This window comes from Diceros bicornis, chromosome 1, assembly GCF_020826845.1.
Source record: "Diceros bicornis minor isolate mBicDic1 chromosome 1, mDicBic1.mat.cur, whole genome shotgun sequence".
NCBI classification, from domain to species: Eukaryota; Metazoa; Chordata; class Mammalia; order Perissodactyla; family Rhinocerotidae; genus Diceros; species Diceros bicornis.
The window spans coordinates 32,207,174-32,234,606 of NC_080740.1; the positions used below are offsets into that span (position 1 = coordinate 32,207,174).

The 27,433-nt window shown below is 34.0% G+C and overlaps 1 protein-coding gene across 13 annotated transcripts in view; it reads left to right on the plus strand.

Moving 5' to 3' along the window:
- FER (FER tyrosine kinase) overlaps positions 1-27,433 on the plus strand; it is a 438,558-nt gene that overhangs the window by 113,741 nt on the left and 297,384 nt on the right. For 12 of the 13 annotated variants that reach the window (XM_058538168.1, XM_058538214.1, XM_058538222.1 and 9 more), the window contains 2 exons: positions 15,028-15,150; positions 24,978-25,167. In XM_058538168.1, the coding sequence (XP_058394151.1) occupies positions 15,028-15,150; positions 24,978-25,167 (313 nt within the window). Of the gene's footprint in view, positions 1-15,027; positions 15,151-24,977; positions 25,168-25,282; positions 25,453-27,433 lie in introns of all 13 variants that reach the window. The other variant, XR_009219711.1, reaches the window with a different exon arrangement.

Sequence of the window (27,433 nt, forward strand, 5' to 3'; positions counted from 1 at the left end):
GCTCCGCTGCTGGCGGCCCGGGTTCGGTTCCCAGGCGTGCACCGACTCATGGCTTGTCAGGCCATGCTGTGGCAGCATCCCACATAAAGTAGAGGAAGATTGGCACGGATGTTAGCTCAGGGCCAGTCTTGCTCAGCAAAAAGAGGAGGATTGGCATAGATGTTACCTCAGGGCTGATCTTCCTCACACACACAAAAATAAAGTCAGAATGTGTTTAGCTTTTACAATGAGTTATGCATAAGATCTCTTAATTGAAGAATGGTAATTCTCTATGTGGAAAAAAGTGATTCTCTTGAATTTGTGGGATATGAGTCAGCAAACTACAGCTGGGCCAAATCCAACTTGCCATCTATTTTGTGCAGTCTGTGAGCTAAGAATGCTGTTTACATTTTTAAATGGTTCAACACAAATCAAAAGAAGTATATTTTGTGACACATGAAAATTATATGAAATTTAAACAGCAGAGTACATAAATAAAGTTTTATTGGGACACAGTCACACTCATTCATTTACCTGTTGTCTATGGGTGATTTCCTGCTACAATGGTAGAGCTGAGCATTTGTGACAGAGACCACATATGGCATTCTCATCACTTCACACAGCTGCTTGGTGCACGACAGATCACAGTGACACAGTTGAAATTCAACAGCATTTTGAGTGCCCCAAATCGCTGTACTACAGTATTTTATTTACTTTTTATTATCAGTCCATGCCTATCATGTCAAAACAAGAAAAGAAGAGAAAATGGATTTTTAATGTCACACTTTTAAGACATGGTGGAGTGTGGATTATTTTGTTATTGAATTAGATGGCAAAGCTTTGTGTTTATTATGCAGTGACACTATAGCTGTACTAAAATAATACAAAATATGTTGACATTACCAGACTAAACACTCATCTCAAATATTACCAACTCCCAGGAGAGCACTAGTCAGAAAAATTAGAAAATTTAAAATGAAATACCTCATAACAGCAGACTTTTTTCAGAAAAACAAAATGTGAAAATGGGGATGCAACCAAAATAAGTTTCTAAGTGGCTCATTTGTTAGCCAAGCAAGGAAAGCCATTTACCAGTGGTGAATTAATTAAATAGTGTTTTGCTGCAGTAACTGAAGAAATATATCCAGAGAAAGTAAACTTGTTTATGACTGTTAGTCTTTCAGTGAGAACATTTGCTTGAAGAGTTGATAACACTGGGAGCTACATCATTAGTTAATTAAAAAAGCAAGACAAATGATTTCAAGTGGTTTTCCCTGGCTCTTGATGAGTCAACAGTGTGATCAAAACTGCTCAGTTGTTCATTTGAGGAGTCAAAGCCAAGACTGAAGTGACTGAAGAATTCCTCTCTAAGAATAGCTTGTATGGATCAGCTACGGACAAGAATATTTTCAAAGAAGTTGAGAAAACACTAATCCAGTACAAACTGAAGTGGAATATATTAAGATGTGTTACAACTTATGGTGTTAAAAATATGTGTGGATCAGAGAGAGGCTTAGTTGAACAAATTTACAAAGCTTGTGAAAGTGTTAGATGTTTAAATCCTATGGTTATTCATTGTATTGTTCATCAGAAGGCACTTTGTGGAAAAATATTTGAATCTAATCATATGTTATTGAACCAATAATGTCAACAGTGACCTTCATTTGCTCTCATGGACTTGACCATTGTCAATTCCATGAATTTTTGTCAGAAATTTAAACTGAATATCCTGACTTGCCTATCACATATGACTTTGATGATTTAGAAGTGGTAAAGTTTTATTGTGATTTTTTTGAGCTCAGAGCCAAGATTGAAATTTTTCTAAATAATCAGAATTTCTCTCAACCACTGTTATTGAGCACTGAGTTCTGAAAGCTTTGGAAATTAACTTGTGCTGAAGACTAGATAATTTTCCTGATGAATTCAACCTAAAATTACAAGGTAATACAGTACTTATATGTAGAACTTATACTGCAGTAAAGTTGTTTAGATGACAACTAGTGTTAGTTGAATCCCAGGTAATGTCAGGCTGTTTTACATATAGTCATGTGCTGCATAATGACGTTTTGGTCAACAATGGACTGCATATATAACAGTGGTCCCAGAAGATTAGTACCTTATAGCCTAAGTTTGTAGTAGATTTGTGTAAGTACTCTCTATGATGTTTGCACAATGGCAAAATCACCTAACGACACATTTCTCAAAATGTATCCCTGTCGTTAAGCGACACACGACTGCTTCCTGTGCTGTCAAACATTAAAACATGAAGTAAGATTACCATTCCTACAAAATTTGTAACTGATCTATTTTATGAGCTCAAACTGCATTTCCAGCGGTGAATTTTGGACTGCAGTGCAAATATTTTGACATTTCAAAATCCATTTAGCTGTGCAATTGAGGATTTCCTATTGAATTTTTAGTTAGAGGTAATGAATCTGCAATGTAATGACTTACTAAAAAGCATGCAATATAATTTTGTAAATGCCTGCTAAGCAATAAATATACTCATGTAAAATCATATGCTCATGGGTTGATACTGGCATTTGTGAGTACCCATCTGTGTGAAAAAATATTTTCAAAGATGAAATACATAAAATCTCATAATTTATTTTAGTTATTTACATATCTCCATTAATCAGTGAACATTTATAGTTGATTTTGATGATAAATACTAACTTCAAACTTCAATGAAGGGAGATGTTATCACCCTCAAAAGATTTCTATCCTTCTCATTAGTAGACTGGTGTTACAATAAATGGTACCCAATTATTATTGTATTTTGAATTTGTCAATAAAATATTTGTGAATATTTGTTTTTTCTTTTGTTATATTAATACCTATATAATATTCTTGATTTTGCCTCTTAGTGGCAAAGCCTAAAATATTTGCTCTCTAGACCTTTGCAGAAAATGTTTACTGACTCCTATTGTAGGAAATGGCACCAATTTAACCCAATAGAGTATCTGAATCAACCTTATCAATCAATGGAATAACAAATAGTGCAATACTCTCATGTCTTAAGCAGGACTTTGGTTTTATCAAGTCTGTTTTTGGCTATTCTCATTTACAGTCAACTCAAGTTTAGTCTTTGGTTGAACATATACTACAATTATGTCAGGCTCTATGTTAGAGGAATGCTTTTTGAGTGAGTGAGTTGGAAAGATTTGGAAATATGTAAAATATTAGGAGACAGATTACATGTTAGAAGGGCAATTTGATTAAGGGAAACAAGGAAGTTGCGTAGAAGGCAGCTGGATTTGTTGGATTGGAGGTGGATTAGGTTGTGTATTAGGGATGAATATTTTTAACAGAAGCTCATAACTTTTGCCTGGTTGATTAGGAGCTATCTTCTATTTAATCTTGAGAAAAGCTAATAAAGGTTTGTGTCATGGTATAGGTCAGCCAAAAATTGCTATTCTGCTGCAATTGTATTTTAAGCAAGAGATTTCAAGAAATGGTTTATTTCTTCAATTTATGTTGCAGTAATAGATAAAGAAAAAGAGATGTCCGAAAAGTTACTTCAGGCGACTGTAACCCTTATTCCATTTGCATTTTTATTAACCCAAATGTCACAATTGATGTGACAGTATTGGAAATTTATGATTTATAAGTTTTTAGAAAGTTGAGTCTCTGTAAGAGTACTGTAAGATTTAGATAATGATAGCAAATGGTTTGAGAATATAAAAAGTATTGTACGAGTATTGAAAACTTATTATCCACAATAATTGTTTTAGGCTTTTGTTAAATACAATTGAATCTTTAAAAATTATCTAACTAATGCATGCAGATGATAAAATCTGCAAATATTCTGAAAGGTTATACAATGAAAAAGTTCTCCCTCTTTTTGTAGTCTCCATTTTTACCTTCCAGTGTTAATTTAGGAAAATGTTTATGTATCTTTCCAGAATGTATATACAAGCACATCCATGTATATAAATTGTTTTCTTTACTTAAGTGGGGTTATTCTATGTATACTGTTTTGTGTCACCCTCTTTTCTTAACATGTAAGAAATCTTCTTAAGGGTACAGGGTTTTACTGCTTTCTTGTAACATAATTTAATTTAGTTATTTGTTGATGGACACATGTTATTTCCAGTTTTTTCCTATTTCTGGGAGTGGATGCAGGTTTTGTGAAGCCTGAAGCTTATAAAATTGGCGAGGGGGCATCTAAAAGAAAAACCACACAAATTTACAAATATAGACTTAGGTACAGAGCCTTGGAAGGTGTCATGCAAGTGAGGCTCCTGAAGGTTATGTGTTACTAGCATGATAGTAAGTCCACCTTTGGTTATTGCGATTAGAAGTAGTGCCACCGTAAACATCCTTGTCTTTACATCTTTGTGTACTTGTTGAAGCTTATATTAGATAAATTCTGTGAAGTGGAATTACTGAGGTAGAGGATATTAGTTGTTAAGATCATGGGCTTAGGAGATAAGCTGTCTGGGCTCTAATACCAAGTCTTCCACTTATGAGCTCTTTGGACAAGATCCCTAACCTTTTTGTGCCTCAGTTCCTAATATGATAATGGAAATAATAATAGTGTTATAAGAATGATATGAATTTGTACTTATTTATAAAATGTTTAAAACTGTGCTTGATACTCTGTAAATATATTTTGTCAGTTTTGTGAGTTTTTTTTAGGCAGTGTCATTTTATGACATTTAAATGTTTTGCATCATAATTATTTAAGTATACCATGATATAGATATTATAAATTTAAAGAATAAGCCATTTGAACTGTATTATATTTATGTACAAAATATATAACAATGACATCATGGTGAATAGTGCTTTGAAATTTGCAAACTAGTCTTGCATTTATTATGTCTTCTGTACATAAACTGTAATTACTAAAATGTTTCTCTCTTCACTTAATCCACCCCACTCTGGGTTTTTTTTAGGGTGATAGTGGTAAAAAAGGGAAAATATTTTCACAGTATAATTCCATTTTTCTAAATTGTTGGTCTTTTCTACTTTGAATTTGCAATCGTGGATCTGTAGAGATTTAGAAATATTAAGAAATTTTGACTTCAAAGACTTGCCTTTACTCAATTTTTTTGTTTGAGAAGATTTTGCATAAAGCTCAGTTATGCTTTATTTGTGCTAATGCTGTCGAAATATTAAAGCCTCAAGAAGAGGTGCTATTTTCTTAAAGTGATCAGGAGCTAGAAAAAGTAGAGGAAACTAATATTATTCTTTTCCCTCCATCTCCTCGTTTCCTTATTCTCGTCTCCTTTTTTTCTTCCTCAAGCCTTCAGTGCGAAACCTAACAGTAGTAAATTCTAGCTAACAGAACAGACCTGCCAGGGAACAGAAGTGTTGTTAACTCTTTTAGGCCTTTGCTTGAACTAACAATGCCTTTCCAGCTCTTTAGGGTATCAAGTAAGCTGGTGGTAGTTTTCTTTTTCTGGGTTAAAGTTGTTTTAGCATGAATCAGGAATTTGAATAGAGAAAAAAACATAACTGCCACCTCACTGTTCTCACAAATGAACTGACGTGTGTACTTAAAAAATTTAGCATGTAAAAAACCTCAAATTTAATTCTTCTTTGAAAGCTTAAGTGATATTTTTCAGGAGGCTGAATGATTACTAAAGGAAGTAGAAAGTATTAGCAGATTTGGATTTTAGTATACTTTGCAAGAATTGCCACAGGCTGTGGATTTCTGAGGAATGGGGTGAGGAGTCTAAGGTGGTTTAGACTTGCCCGTTGTAGCAGTGGATCAGGACTGTGGCTTTCACCTCATTCTTCCCTTTCTACCCTGTTTCAGAGGAAAAATAGCGGGTAAAAAGACGGCAGCACTGCAGTTAACTTGGGTAACTATGATGTTCAGTACAATCAAATGTCTTCCCTTGAATTTTTCCAAATGATAAATATGAAGAAATCAATAAAATTTCTAATTTTTTGCTTCTTTTTAGATTGTGGTGATATTGCTAGTGTTATGTCACATCAAATCAACATGAACATGTGTGTGTCTATAGATGTGCTTACACTTTTACTTGCACCAACGATAATAAAGAAATACAAGCTTATATCAATTTCTCATGGAACTGAAAATTTTCACATTTTCAAAAAGTTAAAGTTCTTAGAAGTAACATTGTTGTGAAGGGAAAAGCAACTTTTAATTATGAGTGGCTCCTTTATTTTTAATGTAGCATGTTTGCAATATTTCTTTATTTTACTTGTCGTTAATTGTGAATAACATATAAAGAATAAAAATATAACCTGTTCTTGAGTTTTATTTAAAATATATTCAATCCTCTCTGCCTTAGGAGCAACATCCTTTTTTGCACCCAATTTTAACAAAATATTCTTTAAAAAAAAGTAGAAGACAAAATTTAAATCTGCTTTTCAGAAAATCTTTCTTATGAAACTAATAAAATTGGTTAATAATATAAAGTCACATTTATAGGGAATATGCTGCGCTTCAAAATCTGTGCTAGAAACTTAAAAAATATGCATCATAGTCACAGGGACACTTTAGGTTAGGTGTTAAATTCCTTTCCATTTTATTGCAGGAGGAAATGGAAGTTTAGAAAAGTGAAGTAAATATTGAACCCAAGGGTATCTGGTTATAGAGCTGGTATCTGTTACACCAGAGTAAGGTATTTTACAAAATGCAGTAGAGATGTAGAGTTATAAACACAAATACTTCTCTTACTCTGATGTGGTAAGGTACAATGATTAGCTTGATGATACAATTTTTACTTGAAAGAAGTCAGCCCTGTACTAATGACTCTCATATACAGACCTAAAGATTCCCTTAAGGTACCACTACAGTAATGGTTTATTTATTTTTAATTTTTTAATTGACTAAATTTGACGTGTAACATTGTGTAAGTTTAAGATGTGTAACGTGTTACTTTACCTTTATATGATTGCCAGTGTAGCAGTGTTTATCACATTACATAATTATAGTGCAATACTATTGTCTATATTCATTATACTGTGGATTATATCTCTATGGCTTATATACTACTTGTTACAAGTTTGTGCCCTTAAGCACCATCACTCTTATCCACCCTCTCACCCCCCTACCCTGCCCTTGTTAACCACCATTTTACTTTCTGTTTTTTATAGGTTTAACTTTTTTATATTCCACATGTAAGTGATATCATGTAGTACTTGTCTTTCTGTCTAACATCTCACTTAGCATAATGTGCTCAATATATGTCAATGTTGTCGCAAATGGAAGGATATCTTCCTTTCTCATGGCTGAGTAATATTCCGTTGTTTATATGTACCACATCTTTTTTTTCCATTCATCTGTTGATGGAGTTTTGGGTTATTTCCATATCTTGGCTATTGTGAATGATGCTGGGATAAACAGGGGAGTGCATATATCTCGTCGAAATCCTGTTTTCATTTCCTTTGGTTACATACCCAGAAGTGGAATTACTGGATCGTTGGACCAATTTACATTCCCACCAACCGTGTTTAATAATTCCCTTTTCACCACATCCTCGCCAACGCCTGTTGTCTCTTGTCTTCTTGATGATAGCCATTCTCACAGATGTGAGGGGATATCTCATTGTGATTTAGATTTGCATTTCCCTGATGATTAGTGATTTTGAGCATCTTTTCACGTGTCTCTTGGCCATTTGATGTCCTCTTGGGAGAAATGTCTACTTAGTTCTTCTGGCCATTTTTTAATTAGACTTTTTGTTTTTTTGTTATTGAGTTGACTGAGTTCTTTATATATTTTGGTTATTAACCCCTCATCTGTTAAATGGTTTGCAAAATTTTTCTCCCATTCTGTAGGTTCTTTTCATTTTATTAATTGTTTCTTTTGTTGTGCAGAAGCTTTTGAGTTTGATGTAGTCCCTTTTGTTGATTTTTCTTTTATTGTTTGTGCTTTTTGGCATCATGCCCAAAAAAATTATTGCAAAGACCAATGTTGATGAGGTTTTTCCTTACGGTTTCTTCTAGGAGATTTACGGTATCGGGTCTTATGTTTAAGTCTTTGATCCATTTCAAGTTAATTTTTGTGAGTGGTGTGTGATAGGGGTCCAAGTTCATTGTTCTGCATGTGTTTCTCCAGTTTTCCCAGCACAATTTGTTGAAGACACTGTCCTTTCTCCATTGGGTATTCTTGGCTCTCTTGTCGAATATTAGTTGACCATATATGCCAGGGTTTAATTCTGGGCTCTATTCTGTTCCATTGGTTGATGGTCTGCTTTTGCTGGCACTATACTTTTTTTATTATTATGTCTTTGTAATATAGTTTGCAGTCTGGAAGTGTGATACCTGCAACTTTGTTCTTTTTCTTCAGGATTGCTTTGGTTATTTGAGGTCTTTTGTGGTTCCACACAAATTTTAGGATTGTTTCTTTTATTTCTGTGAAGAATGCCTTTGGTATTTTGATGGGAATTGCATTGAATCTGTAGATGGCTTTGGATAGTATGGCCATTTTAACAATATTAATTCTTTTGATCTGTGAACATGGGATGTCTTTCCATTTGCTTGTATCTTTGATTTCTTTTAGCAAAGTTTTGTAGTTTTCATTGTACAGATCTTTCACTTCCTTGGTTAAATTTATTCCTAAGAATTTTATTGTTTTGGATGCTGTTGTGAATGGGATGGTTTTCTTTATTTCTTTTTCATGTGTTTCATCATTAGTGTAAAGGAATTCAATTGATTTCTGTATGTTGATTTTGTATACTGCTACTATACTGAAATCATTGATTAATTCCAACAGTATTTTGACTGATTCATTGGGATTTTCTATATATAGGATTATATCATCAGCAAATAATGACAGTTTTACTTCTTCCTTCCAATTTGGATGCCTTTTATTTCTTTGTCTTGCCTAATCACTCTAGCTAGGACTTCCAGTACTGTATTGAATAGGAATGGTGAGAGTAGGCATCCTTGCCCTGTTTCTGATCTTTGAGGAACCACTTTTAATTTCTGTCCATTGAGTATAAGGTTACCTGTGGATTTCCTGTATGTGGCCTTTATTATGTTGAGGTATGTTCCTTCTAGACTTAGTCTGTTAAGAGTTTTTATCCTGAAAGGATGTTATACTTTGTCAAATGCTTTTTCTGTGACTATTGAGATGATCATGTGATTTTTATCTTTCATTTTGTTGATGTTATAGTACATTTATTGATTTGTGTATGTTGAACCATTCTTACATCCCAAGTATAAACCCCACTTGGTCGTGGTGTATAATTCTTTTAATGTGTTCTTGAATGTGATTTGCTAATATTTTGTTGAGAATTTTTGCATTTACATTCGTCAGGGATATTGGTCTATAGTTTTCTTGTGGTATCCTTGTCTGGTTTTGGTATCAGAGTAATGCTGGCCTCGTAGAATGAGTTTGGAAGTGTTCTCTCCTCCTTGATACTTTGGAAGAGTTTGAGGAGGATTGGTGTTAATTCTTCTTTTGAATGTTTGGTAGAATTCTCCAGTGAAGCTGTCTGGTTCTGGAGATTTCTGTGTTGGGAATTTTTTGATTACTGATTCAATATCTTTACTCATTATTGGTCTGTTCAGATTTTGTATTTCTTTCTGATTCAATCTTGGTAGGTTGTGTGTTTCTAGAAGTGTATCTATTTCCTCTAGGTTATGTAATGTGTTGGCATGTAATTGTTCATAGTAATCTCTAATGATTCTATGTATTTCTGTAGTATCAGTTATAATGTCTCCTCTTTCATTTCTAGTTTTATTTATTTGAGTGTTCTCTCTTTTTTGCTTAGTTTAGCTAAAGGTTTGTCAATTTTGTTTATCTTTTTGAAAAAGCAGCTGTTAGTTTTATTGATCTTTTCTATTGTTTTTCTTTCCTTTTTTTTTTTTTTGTGAGGAAGATCAGCCCTGAGCTAACATCCACGCCAATCCTCTTTTTGCTGAGGAAGACTGGCCCTGAGCTAACATCCGTGCCCATCTTCCTCCACTTTATGTGTAACGCCGCCACAGCATGGCCTGACAAGCGGTGTGTTGGTGTGTGCCCGGGATACAAACCCAGGCCGTCAGCAGTGGAGCGTGTGCACCCATCCGCTACGCTGTGGGGCCGGCCCCTCTATTGTTTTTCCAGTCTCTATTTCATTTATTTCCATGCTGATCCTTATTATTTCTTTCCTTCTGCCAGCCTTGGGCATAGTTCATTCTCCTTTTTCTAGTTCCTTGAGGTGTAAAGTTACTTTTGTTGTTTATTTGAAATCTTTCTAATTTCTTAATATATATGTTTATTGCTATAAACTTTCCTCTCTGAACTGCTTTTGCTGCATCCCACAATATTTGATGTATTGCGTTTTCATTTGTTTTGAGATAATTTTTTATGTTCTTTTTGATTTCTTCTTGACCCAATAGTTGTTTAGAAGTGTGTTGTTTAGTTTCCACATATTCATAGATCTTCTCATTTTCCTCTTGTTGATTTCTAATTTCATACCATTGTGGTCAGAGAAGATAGTTGGTATGATTTCAGTCTTCTGAAATATTTTGGAATCTCAGTCTCTTTGGTAAAGTACTCCTTCTCTTCGTTAATTTTATTCCTGAAATCATTGTATTACCTTTCTGAATTTTCTTATAGCTCGTTGAATTTCTTCATAACAACTATTTTAAATTCTTTATAAGTTATGTTACAATATTCTAGGCTTTGGTTTCTGTTGCCTGGAAAATTGTCATTTTCTTTTCGTGATAATGTATTACTGTGATTTTTCATGGTGTTTAATGAAAAGTGCGTCTGCTATCACATTTGATGTAGGCAAAGCTTTGTTTACTTTGATTCTAACAGTTCTAGAAGTTTGTAGTTAGGAGCTTTGCTTTTGTTTTCCAGAAGGTGGTGTTATAGCACAAGTTTTTGGTTTCTCTTACTGGGGCTGACTCACCGCTAACGTTGGGACTGCATGCATAAAAAACAAGCAAAGGGTGGCAGCAGAGTTGGGGGAGGTGTGTACCTAGCACTTGGGGCTTTGGGTGTGCCCATGGCCCAGTAAGAGGGTCCTCAAATAGGGCAGTCCCAGAGGTCTCTGAGTCCACTTACCTCCCGGGGCAGACAGCAGGAGACACTTTGCTTCCGTTCTCTTTGTCTGCCTACCTCCCTTTCCTTTCCCTCCCTCCAGTCACTGTGGTCTCTTCTCAGAGACAGCAGCTGTTCCCTTCAGCTGCAGCATGTATGGCCAGGCAGACCCCCACTCACTGCCTTCACCCTTCCCCTCCTCTGCCAGAAAAGTTGTGCTGGCTCACTGCCAAACTGCCACCTTCTCAGCCATCACTACCTCTGCTGCTGCTGGCTCCACTGCCACTTCTCTCGCTCTGCTGCCTCTTCTGCAGTCCAATCTACCCATTTTTGGGTGCACAGATGGATGGATTTCTTGAATGTCCTGGTATGCTGTGCAGAGGTGCTTTTTTTTTTTTTTTGGTTATGGATGTTTGATTAGTTGTAAACCAAAGGAGAAAGAAAAAAGGAATGACTTGTGTTGCCATGATGCTGATGTCTAGTCCCAGTAGTGGTTTATATATGTGTTTAGCTTCAGAATTAGTTGATGAAAGTTGTAAATTATGCTATTCCCACATTGAGATAGCTCTTTGGTTTCACTGTCTAGATAATTCAGTATGATAGGAATCAGGAGAGTCTTGGGAGTTATTAGGGAATTTCAGAAAAAGCTTTAACATCTGGGCTTCTAGTGCGAAAAATAGGACATAGAGAACTGAGTTGAACACGTACTGTGTGTGAGACATTGTGCTATGTGTAAGGGATAAACTGAATAATAAGCCACAGTTTGGTGGGACTATGTATTTCAGGATGGAGTGGAGGATATGGTACAGTGAGAAGAATTGAGAACAAACTAGGGAATGGAAACAGTAATAGTCAAAGAGAGGAAAGAAGAAGAAAAGAGAGGGTTGGAAGAAAAAAGGTTGATGTCTCTTCTACTAGAATGTAAGTTTCCTGAAGCCAGCTTATTTATCGTTGTATCCGTAGGGTCTAGCAGAGTGCCTGACACAAGGAATGTGCTTAGTAAACACTTGATTAAATGAGTGAATGAAGAATTGAGAAGAGAGGTGAATGGAAAGTTAAGCAGGAATAGAAGAAGGAAATAAGTGAAAGGTACAGAAGAGAGAAGTAACAGAACAGAGGAGAGAAGAAAGTGGTAAAGAGAGGGAAAGTGCTTTCCACCAAATTCGGCTTTGATGTAACATGGCCAAGGCAGTGGTGAGAAGCTAGTCTTTACTGTTACCTCTAGACTGGGGTGACGGAAGGTCGTTGGGACGGTTCTGAGGTCCTGTGTTCCAGATTTTCATGACAATTAAATGAGATTGTAAATAAGGCAGAGTTTTATAAGCAGCAAAGCATTATGTGTGAGTGTTATTTACTTACTTATTTATAATTGTTTAATAAGTAATTTGAAACCAGAAGTTGAAATGTAGCTTTCTTGAGAATGACCTCTAATTTTAATATAGTAATGTTTTCTTTATCTAGTAGTCAGGATGTGAACTATTCCATGTAATTGAATCTTCCAGATAACTGAAGCTCATATAATTATCAAATTCAAAAACATCAATTTTACTAGATTTGATGTAAATCTCTTATTAATAAATATATGTATATTCTGAAAGAAAGATATTGATCTTAACTTAAGCTTTCTCTTATAATTCTGGATCATTATTATAAACATCATTGATTATGTTTTGCTGTAATATAGTAGTGCCCTCAGAAACCTTGTGAGATTTATTTTGTTGCTTAACCCTAAACAAAGATGAAATAGTCTGGATTGCTATATTTCAAGTTCTTTTGATTATGTCACCTAGTTTTTCTGCCTCTTTCATCTCTATTACCTATTATTTAATAATTAAAAAATTAAATTAATTCTTGTTATAAGAGATTCAAATAATGTAGATAAATATAGAGTAAAATACGATAGGGTTGTTTGGCCTTAAATCACCCCTATTCCAATCCCACACCCCTCAGAGTGTTGATGAAAGCTTGGTTTGTAGTAATCTGGTTCTTCTCCTGTGCATTCACATACAAACACATACATAAGTGTATACGTATTATATTAGTCTACTCTGGCTGCCATAACAAAATACCATATACTGGTGGATTAAACCAGTATAATTTATTTCTCACAGTTCTGGAGGTTAGAAGTTCTAGGTCAAGGTGCTGGCCAGTTCAGTTCCTGGTGAGACTCTCTTACTGGCTTGTAGACTGCTGACGACTTCTTATGGACTCACATGACCTCTTTGTATGTGCTTGGGGAGAGAGAGAGAGCGCATGAGTATCTCAGTAAACTCTCTCTGGTATCTTTTCTTATAAGGGCACTAATCTCATCTAATCCTAATTATCTCCCAGAGGCCCCATCTCCAAATACCATCACATTGGGGATTAGGGCTTCAACATATGAATTTTGAGGGGATACAGTTCAGTCCATGGCACATATATACATACATACATTTATTTTAATATAAATGAAACCATATATATTCTTTTGCATCATACTTTTTAACTAGAAAAGAATGTCTTAGAAGAATCTTATATGTGTGCATCTCATTTTTTTTAGTGATTGTATGCTATTCTGTATCTTAAATGGATTAAAATTTATCCGGCCTTTCCCCTGTTGATGGACATTTACATGTTTTCTATTTTTTATTTTATAAACAATCTTGCCACAAACATCTTCTTAGGGACAAATTTTGTGTGCATTGTAAAGTATTTTGGTAAAACAGATTTTTAGATGATCAAAGAATATTCTAATTTGAAGTTTGAGAGACAATTCCAAGTTGACCTCTGAAAAATTTATGACAATTGTATGTGTATGTTTCTATTTTTTTTTTAATAGTATTGAGAATACTGGATATTTTCACTCTTTTTTATACTTGTCAGTTTTAGCAGGTGAAAAATAACTTAGTGTTTATTTAAGTTGCTGACATTTAATTGTGAGTCAGGTTGTAAATATTTCCATGTGCTTATTGATCATTTGAATTTTTTCTTGATGAACTTCCAATTGTGTTCTTTGTCCATTTTCATATTAGGCTGTCTTTTTTCTATGAGTTTTTCTGCATTAAAAATCCTTTTACTTGTAATTTGCCCTGTGAATATTTCTTCATAATTTGTCTTTTGCTTTTGACTTTATCGTCTCTCTAACTTTAAATATATTTAAATTTTCATAGATTTGGAGTATTTAATATTTTCTTTTGTGTATTTTGGGTTTCATGTCTTGCTTGATAAGGCTGAAGATAAAAATTTTAGTGTGATATGACTGCTATGTGTGTTTTTGTGGTAGAAATATTTCTATTCAGGACCAAATGCATTTTATGCAACCATAAATTATCTGGTCTATGAGTACATATTAATTTTGTGTATTTAATTATCTTCAAATCTATAGAGAAAATACCCCTAAAGCATTATTATAATATGTGAAAATAGAAATAGCTTACTATCAATTTAAATTGCCATACAACTAAGCCTCACTTTCTTTTCTTTAAAATAAGGGTAATAGTATCTATCTTATGGGTTGTTGAGAGAATTAAATGAGATACAATGTGCAAATAATATTAGATACCATTTACTCCATATCTACTAAATACTAGTCATTATATATACATTAGTTCATTTGACCCTCAAAACAATGCTTTGAAGCAGGTATTACGGTACCCAGATTACAAATGAGAAAATAGATTCAATGAGCTTAAGTAACTTGCCTGAAATCCCAGATAAAAAGTGGGAAAGCCAGAATGTAAATACATGTTTGTCTGAAAACAAAAACCATGGTGTATTCACTATACACTCTTCCTGGGACATGACAGGTATTTATTTACTTCAGTCCTTTCCTCCTCTTTTTTCTGTTTCTGTTTCTTTTTTTCCTATTTGATGAATAAGACCCTCTAGAACAGCACTGCCCAACTGTACTTACTGTGATTATTGAAATGTTACTTTCTTTTCTGCACTGTCCAATAAAGTAGCCACATGTGTCTGTCCAGCACTTGAAATGTGGTTAATACAACCAAGGAACTGAAATTTTAGCTACTGTTTTGGACATTGCAACCCTTGTGTGTGTGTAAACTAAGTCTAATTAACATATTGGTTGATAATGAGGAAACTGTTCATTCCAGGTTGAAAACTTTAGCAGAGGAACTCATGCAGACACAGCAGATGCTTTTAAATAAGGAGGAGGCTGTCCTGGAACTAGAGAAAAGAATTGAGGAATCTTCTAAGACCTATGAAAAGAAGTCTGAGTGAGTAAAACAAAAATAATTTGAAGAAAGAAAGTATAATTGATGTTGTTTTACAGAAATACTTCAGGTACATGGTGTCATGGCTGTAAAATTTCTAGAACCTGAAATTTCATTTTAAGTATAAAACTTTGCGTAGTTGAGTTACTTTACAGGCCTCTAGCAAAGTGATTTTGTGTTTTTGTCTATATAGTGTACTGATCCTATGTCTCCATGTTTTAACAGTTTGAACTATTTTCCAACAAATTCTGTTAAAAGCTGTCTTGACTTCTCCTCATTAATGTCCACCAGATTCACTGTGAATTCCTTGTTAAGAAGGTGGCAGGCTGGTATTTTCTAGAAACTGGCTTCTACTGTGTTAGAAGGAAGCAAGCAAACTTAGAAAATAGCAGTCGGTTTCACCTATAAAAATCCTTCTGAGATTTGCTGTGGTGTTGTTATCTTACTATTGTTTTTCTTGCTGATTTCTGGATCTGTAAATATTTACCTGAATCTTCTGACTTTACTTATCTTGGCATACTTTTGTTTTTACTAATTTCATTAATTATGTTTTCTACTGTTTTAAGATTTAAATTTTGATCGAAAATTTCAAATTACTAATCTGACGTTGATCATTGTTTGCATCTCCTACAGGGTTACACTCCAGCAGTGTGGTTTCTCTAATCCTGGCTAGACCATATAAATTTCACATTCTCACATACTCTCACAACTGGCTTGATTTATCGAGACTTTCAAGGAAACTGTGATGCGTAGCTTTTCTCTGGCCTATACTTACTCTTACTTTCTACACAACTTTTCAGATATTCTCCACTTCTATCATAGGAGATGGACCTCTCCTACATTATAGAAAAAATTAGAACCATCAATTGGCAGCTCCGTTTTTTTCTGGGAGTAGATATCCAAATCCACTACATTTGTACCCATTCTCTTTCCTTACTTCCATAGAGAAACTGTTCCTTATCCTAAGTCTGTTTCTTGTGCCTGTTTTTTGTATCCCATCATCTCTTACTTTCCCAGAAATTTTACGTTATTTTATATACAGATCTTCCTTGACTTATGATGGGGTTATGAACTGATAAGTCCATCGTAAGTCGATAATATCCTAAGTCGAAAATGCATTTAATACACCTGACCTACTGAACATCATAGGTTAGCCTAGCCTACCTTAAACGTACTAGAACACTTACATTAGCCTACAGTTGGGCAAAATCATCTAACACAAAGCCTATTTTATAATAAAGCATTGAATATCTCATGCAATTTATTGAATACTGTACTGAAAGTGAAAAACAGAATGGTTGTGTGGGTACAGAATAGTTATCAGTGTTTCTATTGTTTACCCTCATGATCACGTGACTGGGACCTGTGGCTGGCTGCTGCTGCCCAGCATCATGAGAGAGTATCATACCACATATTGCTAGCCTGGGGAAAGATAAAAAATCAAATTCGAAGTACGAGTTCTATTGAATGAGTTTCACTTTTGCCCTGTTGTAAAGTTGAAAAATTGTTAAGTCAGGGACCGTCTGTATTATGTTCACCTTTTCTTCTCAACTGGATCCTGTGTTCACTTTTTAAATATGCTTAAGTTTTGACTCCTAAAAACTATCTCCATCTCTCTGCCCACCCCAGATAACCCTTTTTTAATCTCCATATTTTCTCCCAACTACTGTCTTTGCTTTCTGTTTTCTTAGTCAAACTTGTTCTAAGAGTAATTATGCTCACTCACTTCCTTAGCTCCCACTTAGTTCTCAACCCACATATGTCTGGCTTCTGCCCCATCACTATTGAAATAGATATCTGTAAGATCACCAGTGACCTCTACATTGCTAAATTTAGCAGCTCTCTTACTTGACCTCCTCATAGTATCTGACTTTGTAGATTTCATGTTCCTTCTTTCCTCAGGGCCTTTGGGATCCAAGATGCCCAATCTTACTCTTCTCTGGCCTGTCCTTCTCTGTAAACTCATTCTCCTCTACTCAGCCAATCTATTTTGGAGTTACTCAAGGCATGGTCCTAGGTTATGTCACTTCCCTCCCTTGACTCTATCCCTAGGTGATCTCCTGAATCACCTGGAGTATGACCTACATTTATTACTCTGGCTCAGATTTCTCCTCTAAACTCTATGGCCATGTAAATCAATTGCCTACTTGACATTCCTCCTTAGATGTCTTAGAAGTACCCTGAATTTCCCATGTCTAAAGCTGAATTAAAAATCTCCTCAATACAACCTGACCCAACCCAACCCAACCCAGTTCACTTTTAGTATTCCTTATTTCAGTGAATGACAATGCCATCTATCCTGTGTATACAACTCAGAATATTAGGATCCTACCTCTTCCACTTATACTGTGGCTCTTATTACAACTTGGTATTAAATATCATATTGGAATCAATGAGCCTTTTAAAGGTGAAATAGGAAAATTTGAGTTACTCTGGGCATTCCTTTAATAAATCTGGAAATTTTCAGTATTGCATCAACAGCAGATTCTATTTGGATTATAAAAATAAAATTCATCAACTGTTGTGAGTATAAAATTCAAAAAAATAATTATCTTTTGCTTTTTTCTGTTTGCAAATATATCTTTTCACATGTTTACAGATAACTGAGTTCTACTTTTTATAGTTTTGTAAATGCACACATTGCAAATGACTCCTCTTTTAAAATTTAGTGGATATAAAGAAAGATAGTAGGGTAGCTGACCCTCTCACCAGCATGTCTGACTATGTTGTTGTTGGAGGAGGCAATCTTTAATGGTTATCTTAAAGTTATGGGATTCTTTGATTTTTTGGTATGTTTTCTTTGCTATGTTTTTAAAGACTTAAATCTTTGACTCTCTCTTCATCTACATAATGAGTGTGATCCACATTCCTCCACGGAGCCCTTTATATTTATCAGGAGAGGAGAATGTGAGTAGAGGAGAGGGGGCTTAAAGGGCAGTGGATATATGGGAAATAGCATTTCTTGAGTTCTTACTCTGTTCCCCACATTATGCTGGATGTTTTATATATATATATTAACACACTGAATGATATCTTCACCATGTCTTCTGTATAATTGCCTATATTTACCTTTAGAACTTAGAGAATCTAGATAACTTACTTACAATCACATACCTAGTAAGTGGTAGAAAACACATGAGTTCTTGACTCCAAAGTTTCTGTCTTTTTGATCACAGCGTTTGTTTGATCTTATGATTTTAATAGTGTTCTTAGTAGATTAAATTAGAAGGGATATATATTTCAAGCAATTCAGGGGATGAGTTAGGTTTAACCCAAGTTCTGCTAGCCCTTTGTTACCATAGAGTTTCTATTGTTAGCTTCAGGGCATAATCTTGAAAATATTAAGTATATTTATATAACTAAATAGTCATTGTGAATTCTCATTAATTTAGACATTGGTAGGGTTGAAGTTTGTCTTTGAATTATGTGTTAAAATATTTTGCTAAACAGTCTGAAAGGAATTCTGGGGAAATGTTTGCTTTTCTATTTCGTAATTAAAAATATTCTTTTTTTGTGTGCGTATGTGTATATATCTATATATATTATTAAATGCACTTAAATAATTAAAAGCAATTTTTACCTAGTTTAAAAAATAGATTTAGAATTATTTTTACTCTGCAACACTTTGTTAGCTTCATATACTGTGTTACTTGAAAGTAATAAAAACAATAAAACAAAACTACATTTCTTGACAAATACTACAAACATCCTATAAGTTAGATGTTTACGTTTTTAAATTATTTCTAAGTTAATGGAATTATATTGAATTTTTACTTAATAGAAATAGCATTATTGTCCTATCAAAATATAACATAATAAGAGACTAAAGTTAAAATCTTTGAGTTTGGATTTAACAGAAATGTCTTTAAAACTTCTTTTTTTTTTAAATTTTATTTATTTATTTATTTTTCCCCAAAAGCCACAGTAGATAGTTGTATGTCGTAGTTGCACATCCTTCTAGTTGCTGTATGTGGGACACGGCCTCAGCATGGCCGGAGAAGCCGTGCGTCGGTGCGCACCTGGGGTCCGAACCCGGGCCGCCCAGCAGCGGAGTGCGTGCACTTAACCGCTAAGCCACGGGGCCGGCCCTAAAACATCTTATATAATAAGTGGAAAAAGAAATTCTATGAGGAATTATTTGATAACTTGGATTCCTATAATTGAGTAATATAAAGTGAAAAATAAAGTTAAAGAATGGCTTTTATGTGACATTAAATTCACACTAACAAAAGCAGAGTTTTAGCTTATATAATAATGATCTCATTTAAATGTAGCTCTTATCGAATCTTATTTAACAAAAATAGAGTGAAAGGAAATAAAACCAACCACTTGAAATGGTATAATTTTAATACAACACAAAGTGTCACTCTAGTGCCACACCTCTACTCATTACTTCTAAAGCATCTTTATTCAAATGGAAATAATATCAGTCTTCTTCTGATTTATAATCCTTCACTACTGTATTAGAAAATAGTTTATGGGAAAATATACCAGGCATATGTTATTTATGACTCAATGACATAAAGAACTAGTAATACTACTCTTGGTTTTAATGCTTGGTTTGACTTCCAAAAAGTAAATGATTATTCAATTTTGTATTGTTTTTTAGCATTATCACCTAGTACTTAAAAATACTTTATATGTTATAAAATCATAACTCTTGGAGCCATGCAGAATCTTAAGAGATCATTTGATCCAACCTCCCTGTCTTTCAAATTATGTGACATCTGAAACCTAGAAATTTTAAAAGTCTTACAGAATGTCACATCTAGCTTTATTTTATTTGATTTGATTTTTTTAAATTTTTTGTTTATTGCAGTAACATTGGTTTATAACATTGTAAAAATTTCAGGTGTACATCATTATACTTCTATTTCTGCATAGATTACATCATGTTCACCACCAAAATACTAATTACAACCCATCACCACACACATGTACCAAATTATCCCTTTCACCCTCCTCCCTCCCCCCTTCCCCTCTGGTAACCACCAATCCAGTCTCTGGAAGGACATCTGTTTTTTTTTTCAGTGTTTGGCAATTACAAATAAAGATGCTCCAAACATTTATGTACAGGTTTTTGTGTGAGCATAAGTTTTAATTTCTCTGGGATAAATACCCAGAAGAGTGCAGTTGCTAGTTGTATGGCAATTGCACGTTTAGTTTTCGAAGAGTGACTGTACCATAATATGTTCCCACTAGCAATGTGTGAATGATTGGTTTCTCCTCATCCTCCCAGAATTTTTAAAAATTTGAGCCATTCTAATATGTGTGTAGTGATATCTCATTTTTTTAAAAAAGATTAAGACTTTATTTTTTAGAGCAGTTTAAGTTTCACAGGAAAATTGAGAGAAAGGTACAGAGATTTCCCATATACCCCAGCCCCCACATATGCATAGCCTTCTCCGATATCAACATCCCCCACCAGAGTGTTACATTAGTTACAACTGATGAACCTACAGTGATGCATCATTATCACCCAAAGACCATAGTTAACATTAGGTTTCACTCTTGGTGTTGTACATTCTTTGGGTTTGAACAAATGTATAATAACATGTATCCATCACCATGCTATAATACGGAGTACTTTTTCCTAATAATCCTCTATGCTTCACATATTCATCCCTCCCTCCATCCCCAACTGCGGTCCACCACTGATATTTTTACTGTCTCCATAGTTTTGGCTTTTCCAGAAAGTCACATAGTTAGAATCATATATTGTGTAGCCTTTTCAGATTGGCTTCTTTCACTTAGTAATATGCATTTAAGGTTCCACCATGTCTTTTCGTGGCTTGGTAGCTCATTTCTTTTGAGCACTGAGTAATATTCCATTGTTTGGATGTACCACAGTTTATTTATCCATTCACCTGCTAGAGGACACCTTGGTTTCTTCTAAGTTTGGCAATTATGAATAAAGCTGCTATAAACATCCATGTGTGAGCTTTTGTGTGGACATAAGTTTTCAACTCCTTTGAGTAAATACCAAGGAATGTGATTGTTGGATCATATAGTAAAAGTATGTTTAGTTTTGTAAGAAACTGCTAAAACCATCTTCCAAAATGGCTTTACCATTTTGCGTTTCCACCAGCAATAAATGAGTGTTCCTGTTGCTCCACATCCTCACCAGCATCTGGTGTTGTCAGTGTTCTGGATTTTGGCCATTCTAATGGGTGTGTAGAGGTATCTCATTGTTGCTTTAATTTGCGTTTCTCTGATGACATATGATGGGGAGCATCTTTTAATGTGCTTACTTGCCGTCTGTATCTTCTTTGGTGAGGTGTCTTAAGGTCTTTGGCCCATTTTTTAATCAGGTTGTTTGTTTTCTTAGTAGACTTTTAAGAGTTCTTTATATATTTTAGAGACCAGTCCTTTATCAGATGTATCTTTTGCAAGTCTTTTCTCTCAGTCTATGACTTATCTTCTCATTCTTTTGACGTTGTGTTTCTCAGAGCAGAAGTTTTTAATTTTGATGAAGTCCAGCTTACCAATTATTTCTTTCATGGCTCATGCCTGTAGTGTTGTATCTAACAAGTCATCACCATACCCAAGGTCATTAGATTTTTTCCTATGTTATCCTCTAGGAGTTTTATAGTTTCATGTTTTACATTTAGGTCTGTGATCCATTTTGAGTTATTTTTTGTGAATGGTATAATGTCTGTGTCTAGATTCATTTTATGCATATAGATGTCCAGTTGTTCCAGCACCATTTGTTGAAAATATTATCTTTTCTCTCTTGTTTTGATCACTTGGAAAGATTCCATTTATTCTCCAGGGTAAAATAAAGGCAAAATAACAGTAATACATAGAGATTGTAAACTATGAGAAGTCATGTTTAAAAATAGAGCTTTCTCTAAACTATATAATGTATATGACTTAAAATCTTTTTTTAAAATTTCAACTTTCTGTAATGGTTTAATCCTTTCCTTTTTGTTTAGTATTTAATGAAGCTAAAACTAATTTATTCACATCCTTTATTTAACTCACAGTCATTTTTTTCTGGCTGAATAATGCTTCTAACTCTTTAACTTTTTTCTCCTAAATCTATAGTTTTCATTTTTACTGGATTATGCCCAACCATAATAACCCTTCCAGTTCATCCATTTAGAATGAACTGAAAATAGGTATGATCTTTATTAGAGTTTGTACTAGTTTCCTCAAATTGCTGTGACAAATTGCCACAAACTCAGTAACTTAAAACAATGCAAATTTATTCTCTTACATTTCTGGAGATCAGGTCAGAAATGAGTCGTATGGGCCTAAGAACAAGGTTCTGGGCCTTGGGCTGATGTTTTCTGGAGACTCTTGGGGAGAATCTACTTCTTAGCTTTTCCAGCTTCTAGAGTCTGTCCTCATTCCTTGGTTCTTGGCCCTGCATCACATTGCCTTTTCTCCCTCTTTTTTCATTGTCACAGTGCCTTCTCTGACATTGTCCTTCTTGCTTCCCTCTTATCAGATGCTTATGAGTAATAGGGCTTATCTGGATAATCCAGGATAATCTCCCATTTCAACATCCTTAACTTAATCATATCTGAAAACTGCCCTTTGCCATGTCAGGTAACATATTCACAGGTTCTGGGGCTAAGGATGTGGTCATCTTTGGGAGACCATTATTCAGCCTACCGTCGAGTTGAAGATACAAGAAAATGTATGTTTTTTACTTTAAATAGTTTTAAAAAAAATTTTAGTTGCATGTTCAGTTACTATTTACTTTTTTTCAATTATTATGCCTTATTTGTCATTTCATATTTCATTTTGAAAAGCTTACTTTCATTGTTTTAATATTTTTTTTTCATTTTTTTCCCAATAGTCTTTATGAAATTTGTTTGCAAAAGAATACTGGTAACAGTAAGGGTTATAGAGTATTATTTTCAAGTATACTTCCCTATTGATTTTGTCTTCATTTGTGAAATCATTCACCTTTTTTTAGACTGATCTTGCAGATATGCATGAAAATGTTTTTTACCATCTTACCTTGTACATTTTAAATTGTTCCTTATACTATTGTCACAAAGAATTGTGATTCTTTTGGTAGCTAGGAAATGCAAGGAAGGAACCCTCAGGAAGCTTTAGGTTCATATGGGTGTAATCTTTTCCAGGACCTGGTTCTTATAAATTTATATTCACAAAAGTGATTCTTTTAAAAATCAACTTTCTCTGAAGAGATTCACTGAGAAGTTAAAAAGAAAATTATAACCAATTCATTATGAAAAGAGAGTTACCATCTAATAAGCAAACCAGCATGAATTTATCAGAAAATCTCTGTGGATTTAGCACGTAGGTCACAGACTGTTGAATGATGACGATAATTGCCATTTACTGATTTCTTACTATATAGTAGGCACTGTGCCTCTAGGCAAATTTTTCAGATATTATCGCATTGAATTCTCAGAACAACCCTGACAGTAGATATTATTATTATCAATTTTTCCAGTGATAAAACTGAACATGAGGAAAGCAAAGTGATTAAGTCATGAAGTTGAATCTGTCCTAATTCAGTGTAATTACACTCTTTCTACTATGCCACGATGATTTTACTTGGGAAGTATTAAAGGAGCTCTGACAGTGTGGTATATCCTTCTCCATTACTTCTGCTATTAACTTCACTGGTTAGAGTGGTTTGTCTTTTAAACATTGCTAGGTCTTTCTTACTAATAATCTTACTCATTAGTTCTACTTCTCCAAAATCTCACTCAGTTCTCCACCTTTTTGTTAGAGTTTCATCTGAAACTCATTGCTATATAATTGAGATGATTATAGCTTTCTTTATAGCATCCACTGAGGCTGCACCCTGCTCAATTTGATTGGAATTGAGTTTTCAAAATATTGATCAGTATCGTATTTATAAACAAATCTCTCTTAGTGGGGGTTCTTTCTGCCCATGAACACTCATTCAGTTTTGTTGATTCTTATAAGTTCCAATTTAAGAAGGTAACATTTTCTGACATATTCTCCAGCTCTGAAGCTTTCCCTAATTGACAATCTATTGTCTCTTACATATTAATAACTTACAGTAGTGCATGACACAGTTCTTAGATACTGTTCATAGATATTAATATACTATGTATGACCCTGTTTCCAAAGACGTTCCCTGCCACTACTACCTGTTTTCTCGTGGCTTTAATGTGGGTGAATTAGTTTGAAATTCTCAATAAGGGTAGCCTCCAAAGGATGAAAAGTCACAGTAAGGCAACATGTGGCCTATGTAGTTCTCTAAAGGAGGGATGGGGAAGTCTACTATGTAGTGGTGATATTGGGAGGATTTGGGGACTTTTGTTATGCTCATTCCCTTAATCACAGTTCAGCCCTCAATCCTTGTCAGAACAGCTTTCCCTCACTCTAAATACACATTCCTCGCAATATACACACAGCTTGGTCCCAGGCTGTCACCTTGATTTGATTTATTTTACTCTAGGCACAGATCTGACTCTAGCTATATTCTATTTGAGATTTGAAATAAATTAAGATTCTACTTCAGTCTTATTAATTCATTTTATGTCCTACACTTCTGGACCTAAGTGTCTGTATTCTGTGAGGTAGATGGTTTAACTGTAAAATAAAATGAATGCAATTGATCATAATATATTTGAAAGCATCTTGAATTTGGTTTTTGCTTCCAAACATTGTCTTCCATTTTGTTAATGCTAACATTTAATAACTGTTGTGATGACTCAATATCTGTTTCGGTTTATAATTCTTGTGATTCTGAGGCACTCTTATAAAGATGAAAATGAAAGAAAACAGAAGCGTAATATACATATATATAGTTTCCTTTAAAGTCTTTATTTCTTAAGTAAGTTGGAATAATTTATATTTAATGTGTTCTCTTTTAGTATTGTGCTTCTGTTAAGCCAAAAACAGACACTTGAAGAGCTGAAACAGTCAGTCCAGCAGCTGAGATGTACTGAGGCAAAGTTTACAGCACAGAAAGAATTACTAGAGCAAAAAGTACAAGAAAATGATGGGAAGGAGCCACCTCCAGTAGTCAATTATGAAGAAGATGCACGATCAGTTACATCTATGGTAAGCCAAAGAGTAATCAAATGAGAAACTTGAAAGAGTAGTATCTAGGTAATGAGTGAATATAAAAATTACTTCTGGTTTGCTATAACAAATTATTACTCTTGTTAATATGCAGGTCCTATTAAACTTGTTTGTAAATGCAGACTAGACTTGTCAGTCACTTCAGGTCACCTGGAGAGCACTTTCAGGAACCACCTGTAGAGTCAGAGGAAAAAACTCTTCTCTTGCCTTCAAAACTGAAAACAGAGACTGCACTTGTTTTTATTCCTTGGAGACAGCAGGAAGGTAGGGTGTTATTCTTAAGATAGAAGTAAGAAATAAGGAGAAAGCTATTTATTAATTTTTTTTCTTAAGAACAGTAGAATCTTATTTACCTGATATTGATGATGTGTTTATTGTTTTTACAATACAAAACATTGATTTTGTTTAAAAAAGATTTTTTCTTATAAATATCCTTACACTACAATAAACACATTCAAATCCACCAACTAGAAATTCAGTTTTATTTTATATAGTTTCATTAACTGTTTAAGAATGCCTAGTATCCTTTCCCTCTCTCCCTCCATCCCTCCCTGTCTTCCTTTCTTCCACCTTATGTTAGTGATTCTCACCAAGGGGCAATTTTGTCTCCTAGGGGACATTTGGCAATTTCTCCAGATGTTTTTCCTTGTCATAGCTAGTGGGTGCTATTGGTATCTAGGGTGTAGAGGCCAGTGATGCTGCTAAACGTCCTACAATGCACAGGAGAGCCCCTCCCTTCACACTCCCAACCAGAAATTATCCAACCCAAAATGGTCAATAGTGCCAAGGTTGAAAAAGCCTGACGTATATCCTTGGCTTGTCTGTGGTTAGTTGGATGCAGTCCATAAAGAGAACTATTATAATTAATGCTGTTATAGTAATTTATATTTTAGTAATTTTTAGTTTGTTTTATTCTAAATAGTACAATTTGATTGTTAAACAAATTCAGATGTTCCCCATAGGAAAAAAGGCTGCATGTGAAAATGTGATAAATATGGAAATTAATATGAAGTATTTAAATTATTGTGCTTATTGCTATTTTTTTAATTAATTGAGCCATACTAATCTACACATTACATTGTGAATTATGAATTATAGTTCCTTGCCCTCCTTTAATGTCCTATCAGATAATAAGGGTCTTACCGTACGTACCAAGGATCCTACTAGGTTCCTTTTCTTGCTTTATAAGTCTTGATAACTATCTGACATATGCATTCTTTCAGAGGAACTTCTGAAGTTTTTTCTTTTACTTGGCTTTTGAAAACTTTAGCTAGTAAATATTTAGTTCTTTGAGTGTGGGTTATAATATTTCCTTGTCTCTGTCGGTGTGAAATTGTTTACTTCATAGCTTGATTTAGTGGCAGATAGGTTAAAACTGGCTATCTAATATATTTTAAGTAATTCTGTGTGCAGATGACCCATGTTGGCATTATTATTATGATAGAATAAAAGATAGTTATTCAAGTCATTAGATGATAGCAAATCTCTATTTGATAACTAAGACTAAAAACTAGACTTTGAAATTTAAAATATAACAGTTCATTAATTCTTATTTCATTAAGAACTTGTGATCATTTGGAGTTTTAGTTTTCATAATTATTGAGGAAAAGCTTTTTCAACAAATGAATAAATGATGTTTCAGAGAGAATATATAATACAGTTTAAGAGAACATATTGCTTTCTGGAACTTTAAACTTTCTCTTATACCCATTTATTAAATGATGATAATACCTGTAAAGTTTTACAGGATGATGTCACGTATTTCATTTTATCCAACTTATGTTAAATAGTTGAAATGCTAATTATAAATATATCTTATCTATTCATTGAAGAATGCCTTTAGTAAGTTTTAAGGAATCTACGAAGAAATACTATAATATATGTACTTTAAAGTAATAAAGTAACATTTTATAAATCAAACAGAGATTCCTCAAATGAATGAGATTTTACAGTACGTTTTATAAAACAAGTAGAAATATTTGCAGCACCTAGTTCTTAAAACTTAATAATACTCCCAAATATATCAGTGAAATTTTTGCATAATTGAATCTTTTCAATTAATAATTAGAATATTACTTTTCAATTTATTCAAAAACAGTAAAAATATTAAAGCTTCAAGTGACTGTTTAAGCATTATTTTATGAATAACATTACAAGAAAAGCCTGAAATTAACATAAGCAGTTCTCTTGGTGTTTCCTCTTTATAAATTCCTTCCTTATAAGTGGTGCAAAATTTCAACAAGGG